The sequence below is a fragment of the Podarcis pityusensis genome (genome assembly GCF_964106645.2).
Source record: "Podarcis pityusensis genome assembly, chromosome: 10".
In the NCBI taxonomy this organism is placed as follows: domain Eukaryota; kingdom Metazoa; phylum Chordata; class Lepidosauria; order Squamata; family Lacertidae; genus Podarcis; species Podarcis pityusensis.
This window is the reverse complement of record NC_138035.1, coordinates 69,583,406-69,607,791: the sequence shown is the minus strand read 5'-3', so window position 1 is coordinate 69,607,791 and position 24,386 is coordinate 69,583,406. Positions and strand designations below refer to the sequence as shown.

General features: G+C 40.3%; 1 protein-coding gene across 3 annotated transcripts in view; it reads right to left on the bottom strand.

Moving 5' to 3' along the window:
* RELN (reelin) overlaps positions 1-24,386 on the bottom strand; it is a 285,563-nt gene that overhangs the window by 131,942 nt on the left and 129,235 nt on the right. For 2 of the 3 annotated variants that reach the window (XM_081023370.1, XM_081023372.1), the window contains 4 exons: positions 12,860-12,956; positions 10,684-10,924; positions 1,440-1,585; positions 428-475 (listed from right to left, as the gene is read on the bottom strand). In XM_081023370.1, the coding sequence (XP_080879496.1) occupies positions 428-475; positions 1,440-1,585; positions 10,684-10,924; positions 12,860-12,956 (532 nt within the window). The remainder of the gene's footprint in view (positions 1-427; positions 476-1,439; positions 1,586-10,683; positions 10,925-12,859; positions 12,957-24,386) is intronic. The other variant, XM_081023371.1, reaches the window with a different exon arrangement.

Below are 24,386 nucleotides of genomic sequence, written 5' to 3'. Positions count from 1 at the left end.
CCACCTCTCATATTGCTTCACCCAGACCATCTATCCTTTAATTATACATGCAACATATCTAGAGGGTTTTCTCATCAGAATTAAATTCCCTAAATATTAGACTATGGCATGAAGTAGATTCCGAACTGAGTTGATTTTGCTATTGAACAGTCACAGTATTTGACTAGATCAGTGTTCCCCAACCTTGGGCCTCCAGCTGTTTTTGGACTACAATTCCCATCATCCTTGACCACTGGTCTTGCTAGCGAGGGATGATGGGAGTTGTAGTCCAAAAACAGCTGGAGGCCCAAGGTTGGGGAACACTGGACTAGATGATCACATCCAGTTGTTAGCCAACAGGATCACTGCCTCGTGAGATAAAGAAATCACGAAGCCTGGAAGCGCCAGAGAAAGAATGAAGAGGATAGGAAAAATACTGAATAGCTACCCATTCTCTGAACAACGTCCATCCTGTGCATTGAATGAGGCAGGGATCCTGTGGAAAAAACAGCATGTGATCACAGAATTAAAGTATTCCTCATACTATGTGTGAATAAGGGGTGGATGGCAATGATTCTTAATCATGAATACTGATACCAGGTCAATAATATTCTAGGCACCTTCTCTTACATAGACAGGATGAGCTGCCCAGAAAAGGCTTATGGTCTACAACTGACAGAGATGGCACAAATGGAGAAGAGGCCAGCTTGTAGCTTAATTAAAGTATTTCATTTTAAATGTGAGGCATTCATAGACCCATGAAAATCTTACTTGGTTCCCCAATTAAATATTCAAAACGGGCTATAATCAGCCAAAATTGTGTCTTTATCATCACCACTACCCTCATAATCTGAAATATGGAGGAAAGTTAAATGCTAGCCACCATTGTTATAGTATGTATTTCATATGTCATGGTGAAGCTGAACTGCAATCCACAAACCACCAAGGCAACACTCTACATACACCTTAATCCTATTTTTTTTAAAGTAATCTCTGCTTGCTTCCGTGAAATTCACTTCCACGTGAAAAAAAAATTAAGATTTGTGGTGTTAGTCCCATAAACAACAATGGGAATGAGCATAAATATATAAAGTACATATATAATTCCAGTGGTATATGGGTTGCAAAATGAGAGGTGCTTTCTAGGTACTTAGTTGCAGAATTATCTCAAGATGTTTCTTCAAGATTCACTGTCAGTTAATACTGAGTGTTAAGAGTTTTGCTCATGATAGCAGTGATTTTGCCATAGAAAAGTGAGACATTTTTAAAAACTCAGTATATCATTCTGGAGCCACTGACCCTTGGGGGGGGGGCACTTTCCTGACAGTATTTTATCAATATAGACATATGTTGCCAAAAGCAAGAAAAAGTGCTTCTCAGCTGAAGCTTCTTGCTTTACCCCCAACCCGAGAGTAATGCCACATGCGTCCTTATACTTCTGTAGGGTAGTGAACACTCACCCTTTGGGCTGGCTCTCAAACTCTTCTGCCCACTGTTCCTGGGCATCTTCAGTAGAAAGATCGACATCTCGCGTTGTGGCAAAATTCAACTCACTGCCTTCTGTTCCATGGAAATAAATTGCATTCCCATCTGACTGACAGCTATGCTGCAGATAAAAGGAGCATGCAGGAGGTATGTATTAAATCGGTTTTGTAACAGCAGCTTTCGACAACTCTGAGAAAGCCATTAAATTATTTAGCAACTGGCTGATTACAGAAGCTAAACCAAAAAGTGAAAGAAAGAGAAAATGTGCACTTAATTCTTCTGTATGTATCTTGAATAATTTATAAATTACTGTCAGTATTCAGTCAACTTGTAGGGCTGCTTCCAACAATACTTTTCCCTATCTGCAACATTGCTAAAAGTTGTAACATTTAATATCTATATATTTGTCAAATACAAATGGTTCTGTAGCACAGTAAATAAAATGTTAAACCACAAGCTATGAGTGCTCTAGGTGATAAGATCATGATGCCCTTCTATGCTAAACAAATGCTTTGAAGTGAAACTGGGTTTTGCTCTTAAGCCTCTATGATCATCTCAACGGGGCTACAGCAACACCATGTCAAGGTTACACATGTGCAATGCATGAAACTTGTACCCTCAGTCTGAAGTTTGAGCTGTCTAAGTATCTGAATACTCAATCCACACTAATCCCCAAACCAAGAATCCTGCCTCATTTGAGATACAGTCAGAAAGAAATCCAAGTTTTGCCAGCAGAGCATGCAAATTCAGATAGGAAAAGTCCTTCCTTGTGAATGAAAAATGCAGATAATATATTGGTTGACATCACAAATGGAAAACAATGGTGGAAAATCCTCTGGGAAACAGTCATTTAATCAGTTTGCTTTGAATCTCAGAAAAATCTGACAGAACAGGATATAGGTAAAGACAATATCGTGTAATTTTGTTTGCTTGTTTTGAGAACTGTTTTATCAGTAGTGATCAGGGGGTTGCTGTAAATGTTAGTTGTGGTAGGCCAAAGGAATGTAATGCAAGCAGAAGAAAACACAAACAAGCAAAGAAAATACAAACAATCAGATGTCATACACTTGTTTTAATTATACAAATAAAGGCCAATTTCACAGGACTTGGTGACTTTTGCAAACATCCTATGTTGTTTTCCATGTTGAAGTTGACTAACAACATCAATAAGCTGCTGGAACAAGAAGGGAAACAATATCCCTGGCCAGTTGGACAGAATAAAAGAAATAATAAAAAAGAGATAAATGAATAAACCTACAGATAAATGTATTTTGTGGTGTACCTCAGCACCCCAGTCCTAATTCCTCAAAAGTAAATGGCATAAATCCCCATGGACCTTTGTGGGGGTTTTTTTCTTAGGCTAAGTCTACATTTGTGGCTTGAAATGCTGCAATGTTGTTTTCCCCTGCTGAGTTTGCAAGTCGCTTTCTCTCACTGCTATTCACATCAGAGCAGGAGTGGGGATATCTTCATCCACTGATTTCTTTCTGTGTGCAATGGCTGCTTCTGTATTCAAATTGGATGGAAGCTGGTTTGAGGGAAAGTGCATTAAAGAGGAATGTTTCTTGAAAAGCAACAGAATACAAATGAATTGTGGCTAATGTCACCTGCCTTAATGAAACCTGTGACGGGAGCGGGGGCCACTAGGGGGCGCATTGGAAGATGGCCGACAATACCACCTCTCCGACCCACACGGGGTAATTAAGAGGCTGTTATGGGAGTAGGCAGCCTCCCTTGTTGCCCCAAGGAAATGGGGAACACTGCCCTTGCCTGCTGTGCCCATAAATCACCCCCTAATTCGAAAGAAGGGGGTGAGGGCCCTAGGCAGAATGCCCCCGTGTGGACCTCGGCTCTCCTGGACGCTGTCTCTGATCGCGCACTAGTTGCAGCAATTTGGAATAATTAATTACAAAAGAAGCAAATGCACATATTTCAAGTGAAGAAGGGGAGTGAAGTCTGCTAATTTAAGTGACCTCTGCGAAAGAAGACGACGGGCTGGAGAAACAGGAATATTTTACGATGAAGATACACCAAAGGCGGGGTATGTTGACAACGGGGCTGAATGAGGGGGGGGAACCTTTTTTACTTTCCTTCTATGTGATTTACAAGAACCCCTCCTCATTAGAATCGTCGGTTGAACTGACCCAAGCAGGATGATTAAGGTCTGTGTGGAGATAAACTTTAACCAAAAGTATGCTTTATGGAGACCGAGAAGCAATAAGAGCTTTTGGGAATGGTGCAGCAATTAATTCGGAGTCGCCATCTTGCCAAAGGATTTATAGCCAGGAGGAAGAACGGATTTGTTTTCAGACTGCATTCCTAGTGAATCTCCTCAGAGGTTTTGAGAAAGGAGGCAGATTGGTGAAGATTAATGATGCTAAGACTGTTTTGATGTATGGAAGTGATGTTATATGGAAAACGTCTGAATATGGCTACTGGATAAAAAAATAATATCCACGCAGGATTACAAACTGTTCTAACCAGCTTGCGGAGACTATCAGAGGTCACAAAGAGAAAGGAAAAATATATGAAAATAACAACAAGAGATGTGGAAAAATAATAAGAAAGGACTGGATAGTACTGTGAACATCATAAGGTTAGATTTGTGGACATTAAAACAGCAGTAAGAAGCAAGAAGTTGATTGGATCCCTTCAGAACTTGAAATATGGGTACCCCCAACAAAAATTTAAAATTCGGCTGTGTAATTTGGAATTTATGTAATTTGGTTTGATTTGATGTGATTGGTCGGTTAATAAAAAATTATTCTTAAAAAAAAAAAGAAACCTGTGACGGGAGCACATTGGACCTGCAGCAAGGAGTAATGTGAACACACCCTTACTTGAAAAGCTGCAGCCCTGATTGGGTAACAAAAGTCAATCCACGCTAAGTTTGACATCAGCAAATGTTTGATTAGTAAGGGTATGGTGGTATGGTTTTTGCATCTTGCACAGGATCACTGAAAACTGCAGCTGCCCATGGGCTGAATGTCTGTGCGAACTGGTCCAGCCATGGGACCAAAACTGTGTCTGGACAGGCACAGGAATGCAGGACAGAGCAGAAACAAAGGGACTTGATCAAGGTCACGAGGCATCCCAGAGTAGTCTTCAAAACAGGCTGCTGATCATACAGTTCTTCCAACTCAAAGGGCCATCTTACAAATGCAGAGGAATAGAAACAGCGCCAAGGGGACACATTAAATTTTCATCAAAATAAAGAAGGGTAGTGAAACTGGTAGAATGTACTGCTTTGCCCTTTTCAGGCCAAAAGTCTCATTACAGATGAATAAAGTGCAATACATCTAAGGTTTGAAATCTCTGTCTCTTTTCCCTGCTCTTTTATGCTTATAACTGTAAATCAATAAGCCTGATCCTCCCCCCCCACCTCTTTCCCTTGGCTATATAGTCTCTCATTGCTTGACAAGCAGAACACAGTGTAACTAAGTGATACAGCTTTGCCAGTTGGAGATGCATCAACAGGAAACATCCGTGCTAAATTCCTCAGTCTAAAAGATTTTGAGCTTCAGTTGTGGGCTGCATCTTCCTGAGGATGCTCCCGAGTTAGTGACTTCACCTCTGGGCTTTCAAAACATTTGCTGTCTCCTCTACCAACATTTAATTAGGCTTAAAAAAAAAAAATCAAAGATGAACCCTGATGTACCTCTTCCTAATAACTCTCAGTGGCCTAATGGACATGATGATTCTTTCAGACAGCTGTAGCCTCACAATTTATTTTTTGGCGACTCTGGTTACACTGGAATGAGTATATCAGGCATTTGGGCGATGCCAGCTTGCAAAGGGCTGGTGGCAGATGGAGAGAAATCTGCCCATCATGCTTGCACCTTCACATGAGTGGAGAGTCATCCATTTCCCCCATTAAGGGGTTGTCACTTAGCCCACCCAGCTGGAAAAGAAGGTTGCTGTTTTTCCAAGAGCCTGGCTAGCAGGTTGCATTAGAGACAAATGCAAAGGGCACTTTAAAACAGAAGGCAAACTACCATTTGAAGGCAAACTGAAACAGCACTGTTTCAACAGCAGCCAGTTTTTTTTTAAACGGCTGCAATATTTTAAGTGATTATTTTTGCCACTTCAGATTGCTCCTTAGAGAGGAGAGGGTGTGTTGTTGTTTTTTAATTAAAGTCTACGCAATGCAAACAGATTAGATATGAGGAGGAAAGGAAAGAAAAATTAGGATGGAGAAAATTAATTAAAATGGCACTGTCTGCAGAGTCATAAATTAGATATTGTTTCTTGCTGGGAATGAGTTATGCTAGTGACTGGAATTTTTAGATTTAAAATCTGATAGCAGATTGATGGAAGGATCCAATGATCATAAACTCAAATCTATGCACAGTAACATACTTAACAGTCTAATTGCTGTTATTCAGAATTAAGTGGTTACATGGATTTGAGTATGAGGTGATTCAGGATGAATCTCTTCCCGTAATTAAAAGAAACACCCAGCTAGGATTAAAAACTACTCTGCATGAAGTAAAACAAGATTTTAATCACTTCTTACATGCTAGATTTCTATATGATTTAACCCTAGATACAAAAACTAGCTACATACACTGACAGCTACAAATGGTCATTTCCCCACTCCAATACACGACCATCACATGGAGGCCACTTGAGATATCTGTGTGATGCCTGTTCCACATAGATGCTTGACATATAAATGTGTGTTGTCACGTGGCTTAACCACATTCAGTGGAAAGTCTTTAGCATGGTCATAAGGAGAATGGAAACTTCCACCTCTGTTTTAGATTAACTACAGTTTAGTGCATCATCCAAAAACCCTAAACTGTTGCTTTCATTAACCATAGTTAAGATTAAAGGTAAAGGTAAAGGACCCCTCACAGTTAAGACCAATCGTGAATGACTCTGGGGTTGCGGCGCTCATCTTGCTTTACTGTCCAAGGGAGCCGATGTTTGTCCTCAGACAATTTTTCCAGGTCATGTGGCCAGCATAACTAAGCCGCTTCTGGCGAAACCAGAGCAGTGCACAGAAACACCATTTACCTTCCTGCTGGAGCGGAACCTATTTATCTACTTGCACTTTGACATGCTTTTGAACTGCTAGGTTGGCAGGAACAGGGACCGAACAATGGGAGCTCACCCCGTCGTGGGGATTCGAACCGTGGACCTTCCGATCGGCAAGCCCTAGGCTCAGTGGTTTAGACCACAATGCCACCCGCGTCCATTAACCATAGTTAAGATTAACCACAGTTAATTTTCCACTGTACATTTCCTACTGCAGGTTACCACTGAAATTCAAGCATTAGAAACCTTTTGTGATCTCCCTGATAACGACTTAGAGCCAGAATCTCGTAGGTTTCAAATCCATCAGACTCTAAGGGAGAACTTGCTAAAGGATAATCACCAGTTACTGAATTACCATGTGGGCCGCAGGGAAGCAGTTGCAAGGGAGAGTCAACTTTAAAGTTTAACCCTTCCTGTGCTTGTTAATTTCCCCCAGAAAATACCCCGTCTCATTTCCCTTGCTACAAAGCCAGGCTTACTGCTGGGTTTTTACCTGGCGGGGGGGGGGGGGAAACAGCTCTGAAGATTCTTTAGATGACTGTGATAATATAACTTTTATATTGCTTGTATGAATTATTAATAATTAATAACACTTTAAAAATCAAAAACACACAAACCAAACCAATCAAGGAAAGCATTTGCAGATAAGAAGTGGGGAAGATTCCCCCTTCTGCTTCATCTCTTTTGCACATGCCCCCCCCCCCAAATTTGGGTTTCGTTCAGATCTAGTTCCTGCTATGCCTGGGAGCTCTCCCAGGTCCTGCAGCAACTGAGTCTCACTGGTTCTCTGTAGAATTACTACTTATTTCTTCCTGCAGCTACTCTAGGTTAATTTCCCCAGTACTTTAAAAAAAAACTTTGCATGTGCTCAGCCCGACCAGAAAAATAACGCTGATACTATTTGACTGTCGCAATTAAGGAACAATAACTTTACTTTTGCCGCCTAATAAAATTGATAAAGATCAATTTTCACAAAGAGTTAAGAATACCGTAGCATTAAGTCTTTGGGTTGGGAAAGAAAGAGATATGACCTCTAGAACATGCACAACACAGAGCACACTATCTTGAAATGTGGCGTGTAATCAAGGAATGTAACTTTACTCTCCTTTCTAGCTCCAAAAGCAGTCTGGGCAAGAGCATGTTTGAGTGGTGGACTGGAAGTGTGTTGAGAATCCAGATCTGGTGCCTTCTAAGGCTTGTGTGAGCCACGGGGAGGAGGCAGCAATGGTTATACAAGGCCTGCCTTTCTGCCTGCCTGCCTCCCTCCCCCCTCCTCCACTTTCACCTTCAGCGAGAACAAATAAGTTGGCCCTAATTAAATTCCATACTTTGTCTTCTCTCTATTTCCAGACTTCTGATGCAAATGTTGTCTATGCAGGCCATGCCTTGAGTGCCATACCTTCTGCTGACATGAGGATGCGTTTTTGTAAACAAACCAGAATAATTATGGGATACATTTTTTAAAACAACAACAACACACCTCTATGTTCTCAAATATTTCTCTTGTTTCTACCCACTCCATCTGCCTTCCCAGCAGCCAGTGCTTCTCAACCACATTAAAAATAGCAGCTGTTTCTCACGCCCCCATCCTTTGTCAAGGCGTGTTCTGTGCAGCTGCTTCAGACATACCTGCTTAAAAGGCCCAAGTTTCTCTGGATTTTTCCAGCTCTGGTTTAAAGGGCAGGATCAGGATACCCTTTAAAGCCATAGTGTTAGAGGAAAACATGCCAGAGTGAAATATCTATACGAAATTCTGTTAAATGCCCAGAGCCAAGCTCCATACTGTACCAGGTGTAATGTGGCCAAATGTCAGATGGGGATTAGATTGACAAACACAATTTATCCTCTAAAACCACATGCAGGCTTAGGGAGATGAAAGGTTAGTAAACTAATCCACTATCCTATCTGGCATATGTATCCTTTTTATTCTGTTGTTTTTGAAAAATGAGTTTTGACAAGCATTTTATGGTACTTTTAGTACATATCTAATCTCTAATTCACCCACTTTTGCTGTTAAGCTTCACCCATAAGTTGCATGCAACTGCTAAACAAGAGCAATTCAACTAAGCTAAGCTCTGCGTGCTTTACATTTATATTCTGCTATGGGATCTCAGTATAGTTGCATAGGCCTCACCAGAGATGGAAAGAAAATGAAGGGATGTAAAATAGGGGCAGAAGGAGAGCCTGCTGGAGCGGGTCAATGGCCCACCTTGTTCTCCATCCAGGTCTCACAGTGGCCAAACAGTCGCCCATAGGAAGGCCCCAAGCAGGGCGTAACCATGACACCACTCTTCCCACTTGTGATTCCCAGCAACTGTCATCCAGAGGCATATTGCCTTTGACAGCAGAGGGAGAACATAACCATCATGCCTAATAGCTATTATAAAGTAAAATAAAAGGTTTTAAAAAATAAAAGATATTATGAAAGCATTGAACCAAATAGAAACAAGCAAGCTTAGCATAATTGGCTTTCTTCTTTTATTTTGTATTTTTAATGCACTCTTTGTTTCCTTTTTGATCTTTTCCTTTTATTTTGTTTAACTGAAATACGTTCAATAAAATAAAAATATTATAACTGGCTTTCAAAATTTCATATGCTAAATATTTCCAACAGTTTGCACTGCTTTAAATTCTTCTTACAGCAATATACTATGCTTGTGAAGTATCCCCCACCCCCCAAAAGTTTCATATTTACTACCACACTTTACTACACTTCACTAGCTACACTTTACTACAGGCCATATCAGTTTCCTCCAAATATGCGAAGAATATTACCAATATCAGTTATTAACCTTGATAAGAGCTGGTTATTGTTGTTTTGAATGCACAAGTATATATCACAACATGAAAGGCTACAGCTGGAATTGGTCATATCATAATCTTTGCAAACTGTTTTGAGGTCCGTCCCCCCCTTATAATCAAGCAGTATATACATTTTATATAATGAATAATAAATAAAATAAAATAATAAGCTAAGCTATGAACAAGCTCCTTGCAACTAAGGTCACCAGAACAAGCCAAGGTTTGAAGTGGGACCACTCAATCTGCTGGAGCCTGTCTTCACATGCAGGGGAAGTCCCTAGCTCACCAAGGGTTTGAGAACCATTGGCTACCCTCGCCTGATTTGGCCATCTAGTTGAAGCCATTCCCGGGGTGTGGGTGCTGTTGGATGCTGAGAACTTCTAGAAATCACAGGTGAGAACTGAGAGCAGAGTGGGGACCAAAGGTCACAAGCAGCAGTTCTTGTCTGTTGATTGCGTGGGTGAAGGGTGCAGAGGATCCAATCCATATACAGTGTACTGGGCCCAGGAAATCCCGTTGGCACCCCTGAACATACTTGTGTGCTCCAGCCAACATCTGAGACCCTGCTCTGTGTCCCCCCTCTTGCAGAAGCAAGGTGGGTGAAATCAAGAGAGAGGATGTTTCCAGTTGGAGTGGTGCAGTTATGGAACACATACTCTACCTGCCTTGCCCTGGCCCTGCCTCACCCAGTCTTCCAACTAGTAGTTTTAAACCCTGGAAGTTTCAAATATGTTTTTGGATGCTAATTCTCTCTGTTGCTGGATACTACTTAGCATGCCCCCGCCCAAAAGAATGCTGTTGTTTGCTATGTTTTAATCTTTGTAAATGTGATTTACACTACAATGCTTTATAACTTCCATTTTAATTTATTTTGTTAGCTACCTTGTTTGTACTCCATGACTGAAAGCATGAAATGTTAAATGGAGTTAGTAGGTAAGTAAATAAGCAAGGAAATAAATAAGTAAAATCCCAGGAAGAGTGATGAAAACTAAATGGTTATGCAATGGAAAAAACTGTAATTAACAGCCTTATTCTTATGCGGTGTGGGAGGGTGGCTACAAAACACAAAGGAATAAGACCGGTATTCATTTCAGCACTGTTTTGCTAAACAGATACCATCGAGACATTTTCTGCTGGATGACCTTTGACATGACAGCTCAAGTACATAAAATATCAAGAGATTTGGCATTGTGATGGGGGCGGGGAAATTATCTGACAACATGAAATAATTAGAGGGATATATATTATATATACCGGTATATATCCCTTCTCTTGTATCTCATTCAAAAAAAGAGTGTATTAGTCAGCCAGCTGCACTGGGGATCCAACATTGTATGTACTGAAACATTAGCAAATTAAAACCAAAATTTAGCAAACCTTAATAGTGGCTCCAGGGAAAAACAGCCAGTTGCCTGTGTCCACAGGATCAAGATTATCTTCCAAAACAATTTGTCTGTGGGCTGCATTTATTATCAGAATATTGTCCAATGCCCAGCAGGCCTCATAGACATCGCCAGCATGAACATATTCTTGTTTCCACTGAAACTGAATATTTTCTCCTTTGGCTTCTTGTGGAAGGTATAGAATATGAATGATTGTGCTGACGTTGGAAGGAGCTCTGTAGGATATTGAGATACACACATATATATTAAAACTATTTATACTTTATAATCAAACAATTCAATCATTTACAGTGTGTTGCATCTCATCAACAAGTCAGTAATATTAAAGTGCATTTCCTCAAATTATACCATGTACTGACATTAAACTTGTTTAAGACGATAATCCAGTATTTAGCTTATTGACATGAAACAATGGTCAAGCGTGCACAAGTCCCATGGAAATGCACTGAAAATGTGCAAAAGCACAACTATTTCTTTTGAACTGTACTGTGCCCATAAGCACTATCCAACTTCTTGTGCATCTTCCATTGAAATGAATTAGAGTTCTACAAGAGAATAACTGTCTCATTGGTGGGACAGTAAATGCCATTCATTTCAATGAGACATCTACTAATGGATTGTGCTAATGGATGCATTCAAAGATTTTGTGCCTGAAGAAGAGTAAAAAGAAAAAATTTATATCTATTTTTCCTGTTACACTCTTGAAACGCATAAAATATTTACCATAATACAATATTTACTTCACAGGATTTTTAGATTAAATAATAGCATGTGTTAACAGGGAAAGCAAACATTTTATAACTCTTCGTGCTGCTGTAGCCAAAGCTATTTTCTTTCAAAAACATGTAATTTTAAGAAGTGTTGATGTAACTTTATCACAAGACAGACCATTGAAAGAAACTATATATTGCTTTATGTCTTCTGTCCTATTTGAAGCAGCTAGCTGCCATGCTGAAAATTACTGCCCTTGCTGAGATTAAAAGCGGTGCTAAAATGTAAACCGCCAGTACTTTCAGAATGTAATAAAACAGCCGTGAAAAGACAATGCCAAACCCATACATCTTCCCTGTCCTTTGATAGAACAGAGAGCTCGGTAAACATGGCAGCAGAGGTTTTAATTTCCATTTTTGCCATTCAATTATTTTGGATCTCCAACTGCACGGCTTCAAATTGGGGAGAAAGAACAGGTGAAGTTTGCAACATAATTAATCTTCAATATATAAAAAAAAATTTTCTATGGGAATCTGATGGAATGAATCATCAGAGAGAATAAAACCTCGTGATATGCAGTAAGGAAATGTTATTTGTGTAAGGTGCACTGCCTTGAATAAGGGTGTGTTCATAGCCAAGCCCCTATGTACGAGCTTTGTCACAAATCACAGCAGTCTTCCTGGATCTGTAGCCTAGTCCTCAGATAAAGTTCCAGAAATGCCTATCACTCCAATCACAAGTAAGAAAGCAGGACAATTACTGCAAAACCAGCAGCTCTGTGCAGAAAAGTGTGGACAACATATATGCAAGGTACGGGGGCTCCCTTTCCATTGACTGAAGTTTAGTTCATGGCGCCACACTACTAAACTGTACAATGAATCTTTACTGCAGTCAGAATGTTTCACAGAATAATTGCCTGTTTATGCACATAGGGTCAGCTATGTGCATGTGAAGGTTCTATCCTTCTGAAGTCCCCTTACCCTTGATCAAAGTCTAGTTCATGGGTCACATTAATAGTGCTTTCTTTTGGTAAAAAATGAGGAGCCCGTATGCATCTCTTGATAAAAATGTTGCTAGTGCCCCCCCCTCCCCACGATGTCAGTACTCTGTACTGGTGTGTACCATCACAAGAAAAAGCACTGCATACTACCAGTAAACTGTACAATTAGCTTGTTTCATAGAAGAATAGAAATATTGATTGGATTTGCCTCCATCCCCCAATCCTTTCAGTGAGAACCATTACTCTGGTTCCCTGTACTTAAACCCCAGAGCTATGCAGGCCTTTTCCTAAAGCACTATTGGACAAAAAATGTTTAAAAATATACAAAACTGAAAAAATACCAACTTCCAATTTATTTTAGATTTTTTTTTTTTTTTAGTATATCACACATTTTAAAGCAATGCAAGAAAGTGAGGAATGCTAAATATTTGTAACAAACCTAATTTTCTCCAGCTGAATCCAATCTGCAGAATTGTTGTTGGAGTACGACACAATAATATTTGGATCTGAGTAACTAAAGCGACAAGAACCTGACCCTGTGAAGAGCAATAAAATTAAAAGTGTTATAACACAGTCAAGCAATCAATTATCCCTCTGATACATTCACTTCTGACTGAGTACTCGCCACCATTATCAATTTTCTATATTTTAAAATTCTTTGATTGATGATTAAATTTGCTGTGATCTGTTGCTGAAGGAAAACGCATAACAATGTCTGCTCTCTGAGTCAGAAATAATGTGGAATTGATAAATCACAGCAGTGCAGCATAATCTGCAGTAGATTTCCCAAGGGGAGCCATAATAAATTACTAAACACCCACTACTCAAAACGCACACACAAGTAATGTTAAAGCAAAAGCGAAATGCCATGTGCCACACTTTCCAAGGTAAACACTCAAAGGCTGCTATATACATAAAGAGATTTTTCAAGAGGAAACCAAGCCCCTTATTGCAGAAGTACTGTGGCTTAGGTGCAATGAATTAACTCTGTGTTGGATTCTACCTTTGAAATTTAAGGTTGTCTTACGAGCTATAAAAATGATGCACAATCTGAACATTTTACTCAAAATTTAAGTAAAAGCAAATCTTAAACAGCAGCAGTGAGATGCAGATCCTTTACGCAGCGTGCACTGCTGAAACAGATTGCCATGTCTTGCCTTTTCTTCCCAGCAAACCAACAGTAAACACATTCTAGGGTTATACTCTGGGCATATATTCCTCATGGCTTTGCCATTCAGTACCAGCCCAAGACATTTTTCTGCCTAAAGTCAAATCCAAATGGTGCCTTCGCTGATTAGGGTTTTGAAAAGTTTTGCTGTACCATTCAGACGCTAATTTCTCCCTTCACTTATCTCCCCATCCGCTCATGTTTGTGGTGCTATCTGAAACAAGTTGCTTCACCCTGTTCTATGTGAGGATAAACTTAGCAGCTGAGTATGCGGGCTGAGGTTCGTAACAAAGTGTACTGAAGAAACAGATCTATAGGGTGGGTAGTAATATTAAAAGAGCCATAGGCTGGGGCACTGCATTTTGATAAATAACAACCACAGTGACTCTTGCTGATGACTCTTCCATGAAGCTTGGCTCCCACTCAAAAGTGCCACTTTCACATGCCCACTGCTAAAATGCCATTCAAAGGGCTGGCAGATACGGCGATAAATGTGGTGGCGTCACTACTGTGATGGCAATAGAAGGAAAAATACTTTTCTGTCGTGGCCATGGTCCTGTGTGCTGTGGGGGCTTTTGGCAGTAGCAAGCTGAGGGTCCCATAAGGTCTGGGATCACACATGCTTAGCAATGCACTACCAGGCATGAATATTTCTCTCCATTAAAAAAGTAAGTTTCCATTAGCAGTTAACCTAGCTCCAAAGATGCATTCCCCTCATTTTTCTTTTGGGGGAAGGCTTAGTGAGGCCTACACAATTTGTGACTCTGACTCAGCAAGACAAGGACAGCCTACTAGGAACAGCCACAAACTGTGACTTGCTCCCATGTGGTGGGACGCAACTGGCTAGGTTGGCTGCAAGTTATGCAGGTCTAGAGGAAGAGGCCATGATTAGGAAAGGTGAGCAAACAGGGTCTCCTCCCGACCTCTGCAGCAAGATCATGTTTGTAGAGTGATTAAGGTACTGCCACTGGGTTAGGTACTGAGTTCGGATTTTAATTTCAAATTACAACTGAGAAGTCAAAGGCACAGGGAAATAAATTAATCAGAAGGACTACATCTTCTTAGTTTTCTTTTCAAGAAGTCCTTAAAAGTGAAAGCGCTATATGCACTGAACTTCCATAGGTGCTGAAGGCAAAGGTGGAATGGTCTCTTTTAATGAAAAACATTCCTCACACTGTGCTCTTCACGTCAATGTAATTGTTAGCTTCAGCAGTTCCTCATATTGTCACAGCTGCAATGTAAATGGTGGTGCAAGGGATGTTCTGTTGTTTGTGACGTGTCAGTTACCTCATATGTACAGTTCAAAAAGGTGCCTGTTTTGGAAATCATGGGGCAGCTTGGAAAATTTCGGCTATGGTGGTTGTGAAAATGGTGGTGCAAGTAAAGAAGTTAAACATGTCCCACTTAATTAGTTCAATTATTTGTAGATCTAAAAATATACTTCAGGAAAGAAACCAGAATCTGTGATAACACCTTCTTATTTCTCTCCTGTACTTCACCATTTTTTTTAAAATTGCTAATGATGTTAAAAATAAACTTTCAAACTCTTACAAACATGTACAATATGCTCCAACATCTTTGTATGACTACAGAGGCAAAAGGGCTGTGATTAATTAATGTTGCACAAACAAGGATAGATTGCACTTCCAATTAAGCTTTTGAAAATAAACTGAATAGCAACTGCCACTAGTTTATTTTTAATGACACAACTGTTTCCCTCTTTACAGTATTAAAAAGCAAATTAAGTAAGAAAATAATTTATATGCCATTTTTTACCCACCTGTTGGAACGATCATTTTTACTTCTGTGCCATTTTCTACATTTCTAGTACACAGGAATTCCATACTCTAACACAGAGTTATCCATTGTGGTGCCCCTCAGATGCTGCTGGACTACATCTCCCATCATTCTTGACCAATGGCCATGTTGGCTGGAGCTGATGGGTGCAGGAGGGTACTACTCTAAACCATGACGATTTATCTTATTTCAGCGGTGTTCCTATTTAAACTGGTTTATGTTAAATAGTAGAAATGTACCTGTCCTAAGAAAATATTCAGAATAAATGCATGAAGTTGGATCTCTAAGTAGAAGTAGTTACATTCTGCTGCTCTTGAATATTGTTCAAGGGCAGCTCTGGGGGCGATGAGAATGGCAGTTTATGTGTTCTCATGAATACCTGTGCAATCCTCCAATTATGTCATCAGCCGAAGCTGACAGAAGGCATTCCACACCACCGAGGCCACTTGAGCATCAAGTAAGAGCAATGGATCCAGGAATACTATCAAGCTATGTACCCACTCCTTCAGAGGGAAAACAGACAACTTTCCATCCATTCAGTCTAGGGAGCCACCCACTAACAGTTCCCTCAGTCTTATCTGGATTGAGCTTCAGTTTGTTGGCTCTTATCCAGTTCATTACTGAGGCAAGATGATGGTTTAGCACTTCCACTGCCTCACCTGCAGATGCAAAGGAGAAATTGATCTGAGTGTCATCAGCATGCTGCTGACAACAAACTCCAAAACTCAGATGACCCCACTCAGTGGTTTCATGTAAATGTTAACCATCATAGGGAATGTGTTTAAACTGCTGCCATACAAATACTTTTAGTCAAGGCAAAATTTGTTTTGGTTTAACATGGAGTCCTTGTTATTCACCCCATGCCTAATTGCCTTACCACACTACTGTTACAGAGAGTTGGCTGGTTCAGTATATAAATTCCAAAGGTTAAACGGCTGTTTAGTGGAGGCAACCAGTGAATAAAAATATCTACTTGGTGGCAATGGTGGAGACCAAAGAAGGAGAGGTGGGTGAGCTGGTTTGCTTTCTTCCCCTCCCTCTCACAGTTCAGGCTAAGATTTGTGCTGTCACACTCACTTAATCCCCTGATTTGATAAACTGAATCTTTGCTCCATATCCAGGTCAGATCTTGGCTTGACAAGAGCAAAAGGCCCCAGAGATGTGCCTAAAGTTTCATGGTGACAGCTATTCTATCCTGGAAACTTACTAAGTTTGCCTTGGGTTCTGCTTCACTGATGAAAAATTGCCATTCAGCCAATCTAGTTGTTTCTTACTCTGTTCAAGTAACACAACTTAAATGCACTGTTAAATAACACCAGACAACAACCAGGAAATACATTCATTTCTATTACACTGATTATTCAGGCAAGTACAAAATTAAATGATGGCCACTTAGGGAGCTCCTCAAAAGAGGCTGCATATGTAGTAGATACTTAGCTGAACTATATGAGTTTTATACTTCCAGGTGTTTGAATGCCTTTGGGACAACAAGCAGAGGCACTTAATTAGACTATTGGTAGGTGCCTGAGGGACTAGCCATTGACAATGCCATGTTTATGAAAGGCAGATATACTACCAGCAGTTCACAGTATCAAATGGTGTTTTGCTCAGATAAGCAGGATGTCATCTGTGAAAAGAGCAATTTTATGTTTGTTACCATGGGCTGTGGTGGTCTGAACCTCTGGAGAATCACCCAAGAACCACTGCAAGTGATTCGATGGACTGAACAAGGAAAAGAGCTGGCTTTGTACTTCTCTTCAAGAGAAACAAGTCTTCAGACAGAAATCAGACAAATAAGAGCATGCCTGTGCAAAATTACAGACATTCTATTGCATATTGTTTGAATAGTGAGATGAAAATAGAATATGGTACAACCCCACTCTATCTAATGTCATCAATGCATGTATGTTAGTTGGCTACTTCTGCTTATTTGGTTAGTTCAGTAACTAGTTTTAATTACGATAATGGCTTCTGTTACTAATGCCAGGTAGTTGGTGTGAATGAATGAGCTTTCAGGGAATTAAAGCTGTAATTTCGTATTCTTATTTACTCTCATTTACTTGGATACTTAAGGAACGAAACAGGAAATGTGCAGAGCAGCTGTTAGCTAGGTTGAAGCAACCATCTCAGCGCTATAGCTCAAACTGATGGGACTTTTAGTCCTTGGACAAGTCACATCATGCTATTAAATTATGTGCTGCAGCACTAAGTCTTTATGGGGCATTTTAGTCATTTTATAGAGACCTTAAAACATGTTTGTTTCATGCTCTCCTAGCACATTAACAATTAATTCCATGTATTGTTTCCAAATAGGTACCAATCCTCAAAACTCTAGGGTTGTGTTTGGGATTTTGTTTTCAACTGAGACAGTATATGAATTCAATGATAAACAATTATTATCATCCAAGCACTTTGCATATCTTATACATTTGTAAAAAACAACAAAGGGAATAAAAATCAGATTTGTCAAAATGCCCAAGTTTTAATGCCATCTGTAGAAATACTAGGTCAAGTTTTCAACAACAAAAACTGTCACGCCTTTGATTACACCTTCTCCTCCCATGTCACAAAGGGCTGAATGTTAACTGTTTTGTAAAATGGATAAATGGTTAAATTAAAAAGCAGGCTCTTCCTGCTAAATACAGTGGTGCCTCTCAAGACGAAATTAATTCGTTCCGCGAGTTTTTTCGTCTTGCGGTTTTTTTCGTCTTGCGAAGCACGGTGTCGGAAAAGTTTTGGAAAAGCTTCAAAAATCACCAAAGTCTTCAAAAACCTCAAAAAAGGCTACCACACCGTGTGCTATGAGTTGCTCCTTGAAGTCAAGTCGCAACCGTATTAACGGTTTTAAGAAAAAGGAAACAAACTTGCAAGACGTTTCCGTCTTGCGAAGCAAGCCCATAGGGAAAATCGTCTTGCGAAGCAACTCAAAAAACCAAAAAACCTTTCGTTTTGCGAGTTTTCCGTCTTGCGAGGCATTCGTCTTGCGAGGTACCACTGTACCAATGTGAAAAATCTAAACCAAATTATAAATGTTTGATGAGCCTTTTCCATGAGAATAATGACTATTTAGAATGAAAACAGTCTGTAGGCTGACCTATAATTGCTACAGATTCTAGCTCACTACCATTCAGGGCATGGCCCCATCTTCTGCCTCTGGCATAGTGGGTGGTGTGAGTCCAGGCTATTTAAACTGACCCAGACCAAATTGTCTTCCACATTGCACTGCTGACCTCCCTCATGTTAAAATTGTACTTGCTGTGGAATGAGGTTGTTGACTGATTAACGGAGCTAGGAGCTTTTTTCTCATACTCTCTCATCTATCTATCTATCTATCAATCATCTATCATTATATTACACAATATTACACAAATATTTTCATGTCATCTTCCAGAACTGACGGTATGAACTCCCTGGCTTGAAATCTTCACTCAGTTGGCCTACAGCTGTAAGGTTTTCACCTTTCCCATAGCGAAGATATGAGTGTCGCATGATAATTATGTCCCTGATTGTCAGAACGTTTTTGTAGGGTAGAGCCTTGGAAAAGATCCATAGCTTGTGAGGGGATCCCCATAAGGGGATTTGGGGGAGCCAATTTAAGTCCTTAGTCCTAGCTTGGGGGACCTGATCAAATAGCTACAAGAAAAATTAGCTACAAAAGAAATGCTGTTGCAATGTAATATTGCAAGGCAAGTTATTGTTTTAAAATCTGTTTATAATACAGCATTTATAATAACAACAATAACAACAACAAATTCAATCATGGCACCTGCTTCTACCAAGTTTAGGAAACTTGGTATCCTAAACTGGAATGCAGATTTCTTAAGGCTTCACTGTTTTACTCTTTTTTCCTAAATGTTCAAAGTGGCATAGACACGCTAGAGCAAAAGTACAGTGGTACCTCATATTTCATACGCTTCAGGTTACATATGCTTCAGGTTACAGACTCCGCTAACCCAGAAATAGTGCTTTAGGTTAAGAACTTTGCTTCAGGATAAGAACAGAAATCGTGCTCTGGCGGTGCAGCGGCAGCAGGAGGCCCCATAGGCTAAAGTGGTGCTTCAGGTTAAGAACAGTTTCAGGTTAAGAACAGACCTCCGGAATGAATTAAGTACTTAACCCGAGGTACCACTGTACAGACATACACTATGATCTTGCAGTAGCAAACAAACTACACATATCCTGCGGCTCACTACTTAGTTGCCGCTGGGAGAGCTAGTCAGATGAAGGAACTACAGCTCCTTTAAGCCAGTTAGCAAGGGGGGAAAAGGTAAAGGACCCCTGGATGGTTAAGTCCAGTAAAAGGTGACTATGGGGTTGCAGCACTCATTTCACTTTCAGACTGAGGGAGCCAGCGTTTGTCCACAGACAGCTTGTGGTCATGTGGCCAGCCTGACTAAACCGCTTCTACTTGCACTGACGTGCTTTCAAACTGCTAGGTTGGCAGGAGCTGGGACAGAGCAAAGGGAGCTCACCCCTGGTGGTGCTGCCAGGTCTACTTAGGAGCCTGGCTGCCAGAAGTCCAGGTTTGAGACCTTTGGTGCATTTCATTCCCATAGCATGCTTCAGTTCCTAAGTCTGAGTTATGTGCCATTGTGGGAGGTCACTGGGCTACACAAGCTCACATACCTACTCATTTTGTCTTGTACCTTCCATTACTTGTTGCACTCCTCATCCTTTTATTCACCTGCGACTTTGACCCAAGGATTTTTGCATGCTTTACAGCCTTATCAACTGTCTACCTCTTCTTCCACAGCAGTCGGTATGCTGCCATAATCTCATTCTACCAAGACCTAGACAATGAGCCACTGTCAGTAAGTGGCATGCCAGGCAAATCTTGTGGCTGTTCAAGAGCTCGGCAAAATGTCAAAGTGATGTTGACAAAAGACTAAATTTATCCCTTGGTCTCCAGATGCTGGGCTGATTTTCATTCTTGATTCTGTACCCCACATTGTTGCTCTACCACACAAGTAGCTGTAGATTAGCCCCAGCACTTGGAGGACCATTTTCTGTTATGGAATTTGGCATGAATGAATGTCTTTGTGTGGGAGTCAGTGGAAAAAGCTTAGTCATAGGGAAGAAATATTTGTTCAGGAAGAAAACACATCTCCCTTTCGAGCCCTCATTTAAGAAGATTACGAGATGAGCCAACTCTAAAATGAATATCAACATTCACCCGCAGGCCGTACCCTGGGCTTTATATCATGAGGGAATGAAGTGGCTGAATTTAGTCTGGTGAGAAAATAATTAAAAGAACAAGTGCTTAGCTGCTTTAAAATAAAATTCTAGAAGTTGGTATAAACAATTGCTATAATTAAGCTGAAACAATGCAAATCTATAGAGGTGTACAGCCCTTGAAGAGGTTACATAATCCCTCCTCTACATTTTAATTCAGTAAATGCATTAAGCCTGTTGAGAACCTGCAGCCTCCACAATGACGACAGCCACCTTCCCATCAGCCTCAATGGCTTACAAATAGTAGAAGACTCAGTTAAACCAATTATTCATTGTTCTCGTTCAAACCAATCAATGTATTGAACCAGCCAACAGACCTCGTAACAAAACTTATACTTTCCGTTGAAAATGGGATCCAAGATCAAATAACTCATATCGTCAGGTAGAGAAATGTAGTTACATTTAGTTGAATAAGCTTTTTGCTAATGTTTTCATTGGTCTGGTTTGGATGTAATGTTAAGCCATAGTTCAGCATTAAAGGAATTAACCACAAGTGAGGGATCTTTAGAGCCATTACAGCCTGATACATCATGGGCAAATTCACAAATTAATGAGTCCTGCTTACTTTTTAATAAGATAAAGTTGGTACAGAGAATAGAAATGCACAGAAAAGTGTAAAATTGACAGGTACTCTAGTTAAAGCTACAAAAAATAATTTCTGTAATAGCTGGTGATTCATAATCTTAATTGTTGTTGTGGGGTATGTGTGTGTATGTATTTTGTTACATGGCATGGCATACATGGTTCTCCTACCCATTTTTATCTTCACAACAACTCTGTAAAGTAGACTAGGCTGAGGAATAAAAGCCATGAACCCACAAAAATGCACATAAACACATACAGGCAAAAATTTGCAAAAGAATTTATGTTATTGTATTGGGTAAATCTTTTTTGTTTGTTTGTTTGTTTTGCATCCAGTTCATGGACACCTTGAAGCCCATCATAGACCCCACAGGAAGCCGTCATAGACCCCATAGGAGTCCATGGAATGCAGGTTAAGAACCCCAGCACTGGAGCATGTGGTGGGATTGTTTGAAGCTTTTATCAAGCTTCTGTAGACCACCTCTGTGGAGTCCACCAGTGAATCTCAGGACCCTAGCATCTGCTCTGCTCTGGAGATGGCCATATGAGTCAGTAAGTGATAAGCCATTTCTGATTTAGCATCCATATACCAAACATGCTTAGACAATAAGTTTTATATGTCTTTCAATTTACTGTCCAAGGCTGCAATCATACGCCCTTGGAATTGAGCACCATTGAACTCATTTATAAATGACTTGGTTGAAGAAACTGAGGAGATGCTCATCAAATTTGCAGGTGACACTAAACTGGGACGGGTAGCTAATGCTACAGAAGACAGAATCGGGATTCAGTATGATCTTAACTAATTGGAGAATTGGGCCCAAGCTAACAGAATGAATTTCAATACGGACAAATGTAAGGTTCTACACTTGGGTAGGAAGAACCAGCTGCACCAAATTAAGACAAGGGACACCTGGCTTACATGTAAAAAAGATCTAGGGGTCTTAGTAGATCACAAGCTTAGCACGAGTCGATTGTGTGATGATGAAGCAAAAAAAGTTATGCTATTTTAGGCTGTGTCAACAGAGGTCTATTGTCCTGATAAAGCGAAGTAATAGTACCACGCTATTCTGCCTTGGTCAGACCACACCTGGAGTACTGTATCCAGTTCTGGGTGCCACGGTTTAAAAATGACATTGACAAGCTGGAACATGTACACAAGAGGGCTCCCTAGATGATCAGGGGTGTGGAAACCAAGCCTTATAAGGAATGGTTGAGGGACTTGGGTATGCTTAGCCTGGAAAAGAGGAGACTGAGGGGACATATGACAGCCCTTTTCAAAGGGCTATCACCTGGAAGATGGAGCAAGCTTTTATTTCTCCTGCTCTGGAGGCTAGGACCTGAACCAATAGATTCACTACACAAGAAAGGAGATTCCAACTAAACATCAGGAAAGACTTTCTGACAGTAAGGGCTATTAGACAGTGGAATGGACTCCCTTGGGAGTTGGTGGGCTCTCCTTAATTGGAGCTTTTGAAGAAGAGGTTGGAGTAGATGCCTCTCGGGGACACCTTTCAACTCTACAATTCTATGTTTCTATGAATGTGAGTGCTACCATATCTGTAAGGATGTACAAAATTTGAACGCAATAGAAAAAGATTGTAGGATTGCAATTCCGCAGCTGAACATTCCAATTCTTTGACTCATACAAAATGAAACACTTTTTGGTTCCCAAGCTCACGTACAGCCCTACAAAACACAGCTTATGCAGAAAATACACTCTGCACACTTTGCTAACTCTCCAAAATTAAAATAGTTCTACATGTAAGTAGTTCTTCCCCTAGAACCTTTCCCTCTTACCTACTGTCTACATATATACTCACTTCAGTCATTAAATCCATTATTATTGTGAGTCACCTTCTACAGATGGGCTATGAATGATCATATTTGGGGGAAGTTCAGGGACATAGCTATGGGGGGAACATTGGCTTTGTGAGTGAGATGCAGAGACTATTTTGGCTAATGAACCATGCTAATATTTCATGGCAGCTGAGCTTTAAAACTCTCGTGTGTTCCTCCTCAGCCCTAAACTGTGCAATTAAAATTTTTTGCTGAAAAGATCCCTAAGGTACTGCCTTTAAATATCTTAATTAGGAGTACTCCCATTGCACATTATAGTAACTCAGAGCATTTAGTCTTGCTGAAATGTAGCAGCATATGAGGAGGGAAAAGTGAAATGGCTAGAAATGATTTGGCACTAGGGCAGTCAGCAAGAAAGAGCAAAATACCATTTCGGTTCTGAGTTAAGAAAAACCAGCACTAATTCAGAGGAAACCTGCACATCCAGCCTCTTAGTGTGAATCTGCAAAGGCTGTTATATGTTGTAGATGTTATCTGCTGTACTCTTTAGGGATAATAATAGTTTCTTGCATCAGTAAGTTCACCCTGAACTCAACTGACAGGAATAATTGTTCACCAGCTCAATAAAATAGCAACAAACTATTAGCAGCTCAATATTTTGGATGCTTGTATTTAGCAGAGCCCAGGATCTATTGAACATGTGGTACTACTTGAAAATGCATTTAATGAAATTTTCTCAGGGAAATTATCCTTTCATATGCATGATCTAAGGAGCTTTGGGATTTAGCATGAAATCTGGGCCATTTTTGCTTAAATCCTTAGTCATTATCCTTTCCTCTAACTCAAATTACTTGATTCATGCCTGGTGTTTTGGCAATGGAAAGGATCTGGATGAAAGATGTGTATTAAGTTGTTGCATAGGGTGTTCAATGTGCAGTCTGTTACTGGCACAAAGTAAGACGTATTACAGCTTTGCAAAAACAGATAGAAAGTGTTAGAGCTCAATTGCGCAACTGGCAGTCGCTTGAAGTACCTGTTGTTGGACTATATGACTTTACATCGCTGTTGGCAGTTTGACTATCTTAATGCTCCCACACATTGGTTTTTTTTAAAAAAACACATACACCTTGAACATATTGAAAGGTTCTAACTTCCTTCCCCTAACTCTTTTCACATCTTCATCTCTTTGAACCGTGTCCCTTTCCTTGATCCTCCCTGATATTACAGTGATCATTCTTCACTCCCACCCTGGGCAAAGTGAGTATTTACTTTCTTTACCCTCAGCTACCCTGCATATGAGAGTTTCGTACCTGTATGGGTGGGGGAGAAATTCTTTTTCCTTCACATTTTAACACGAACCTACCTAACGTTCATTTCCCGAAACAAC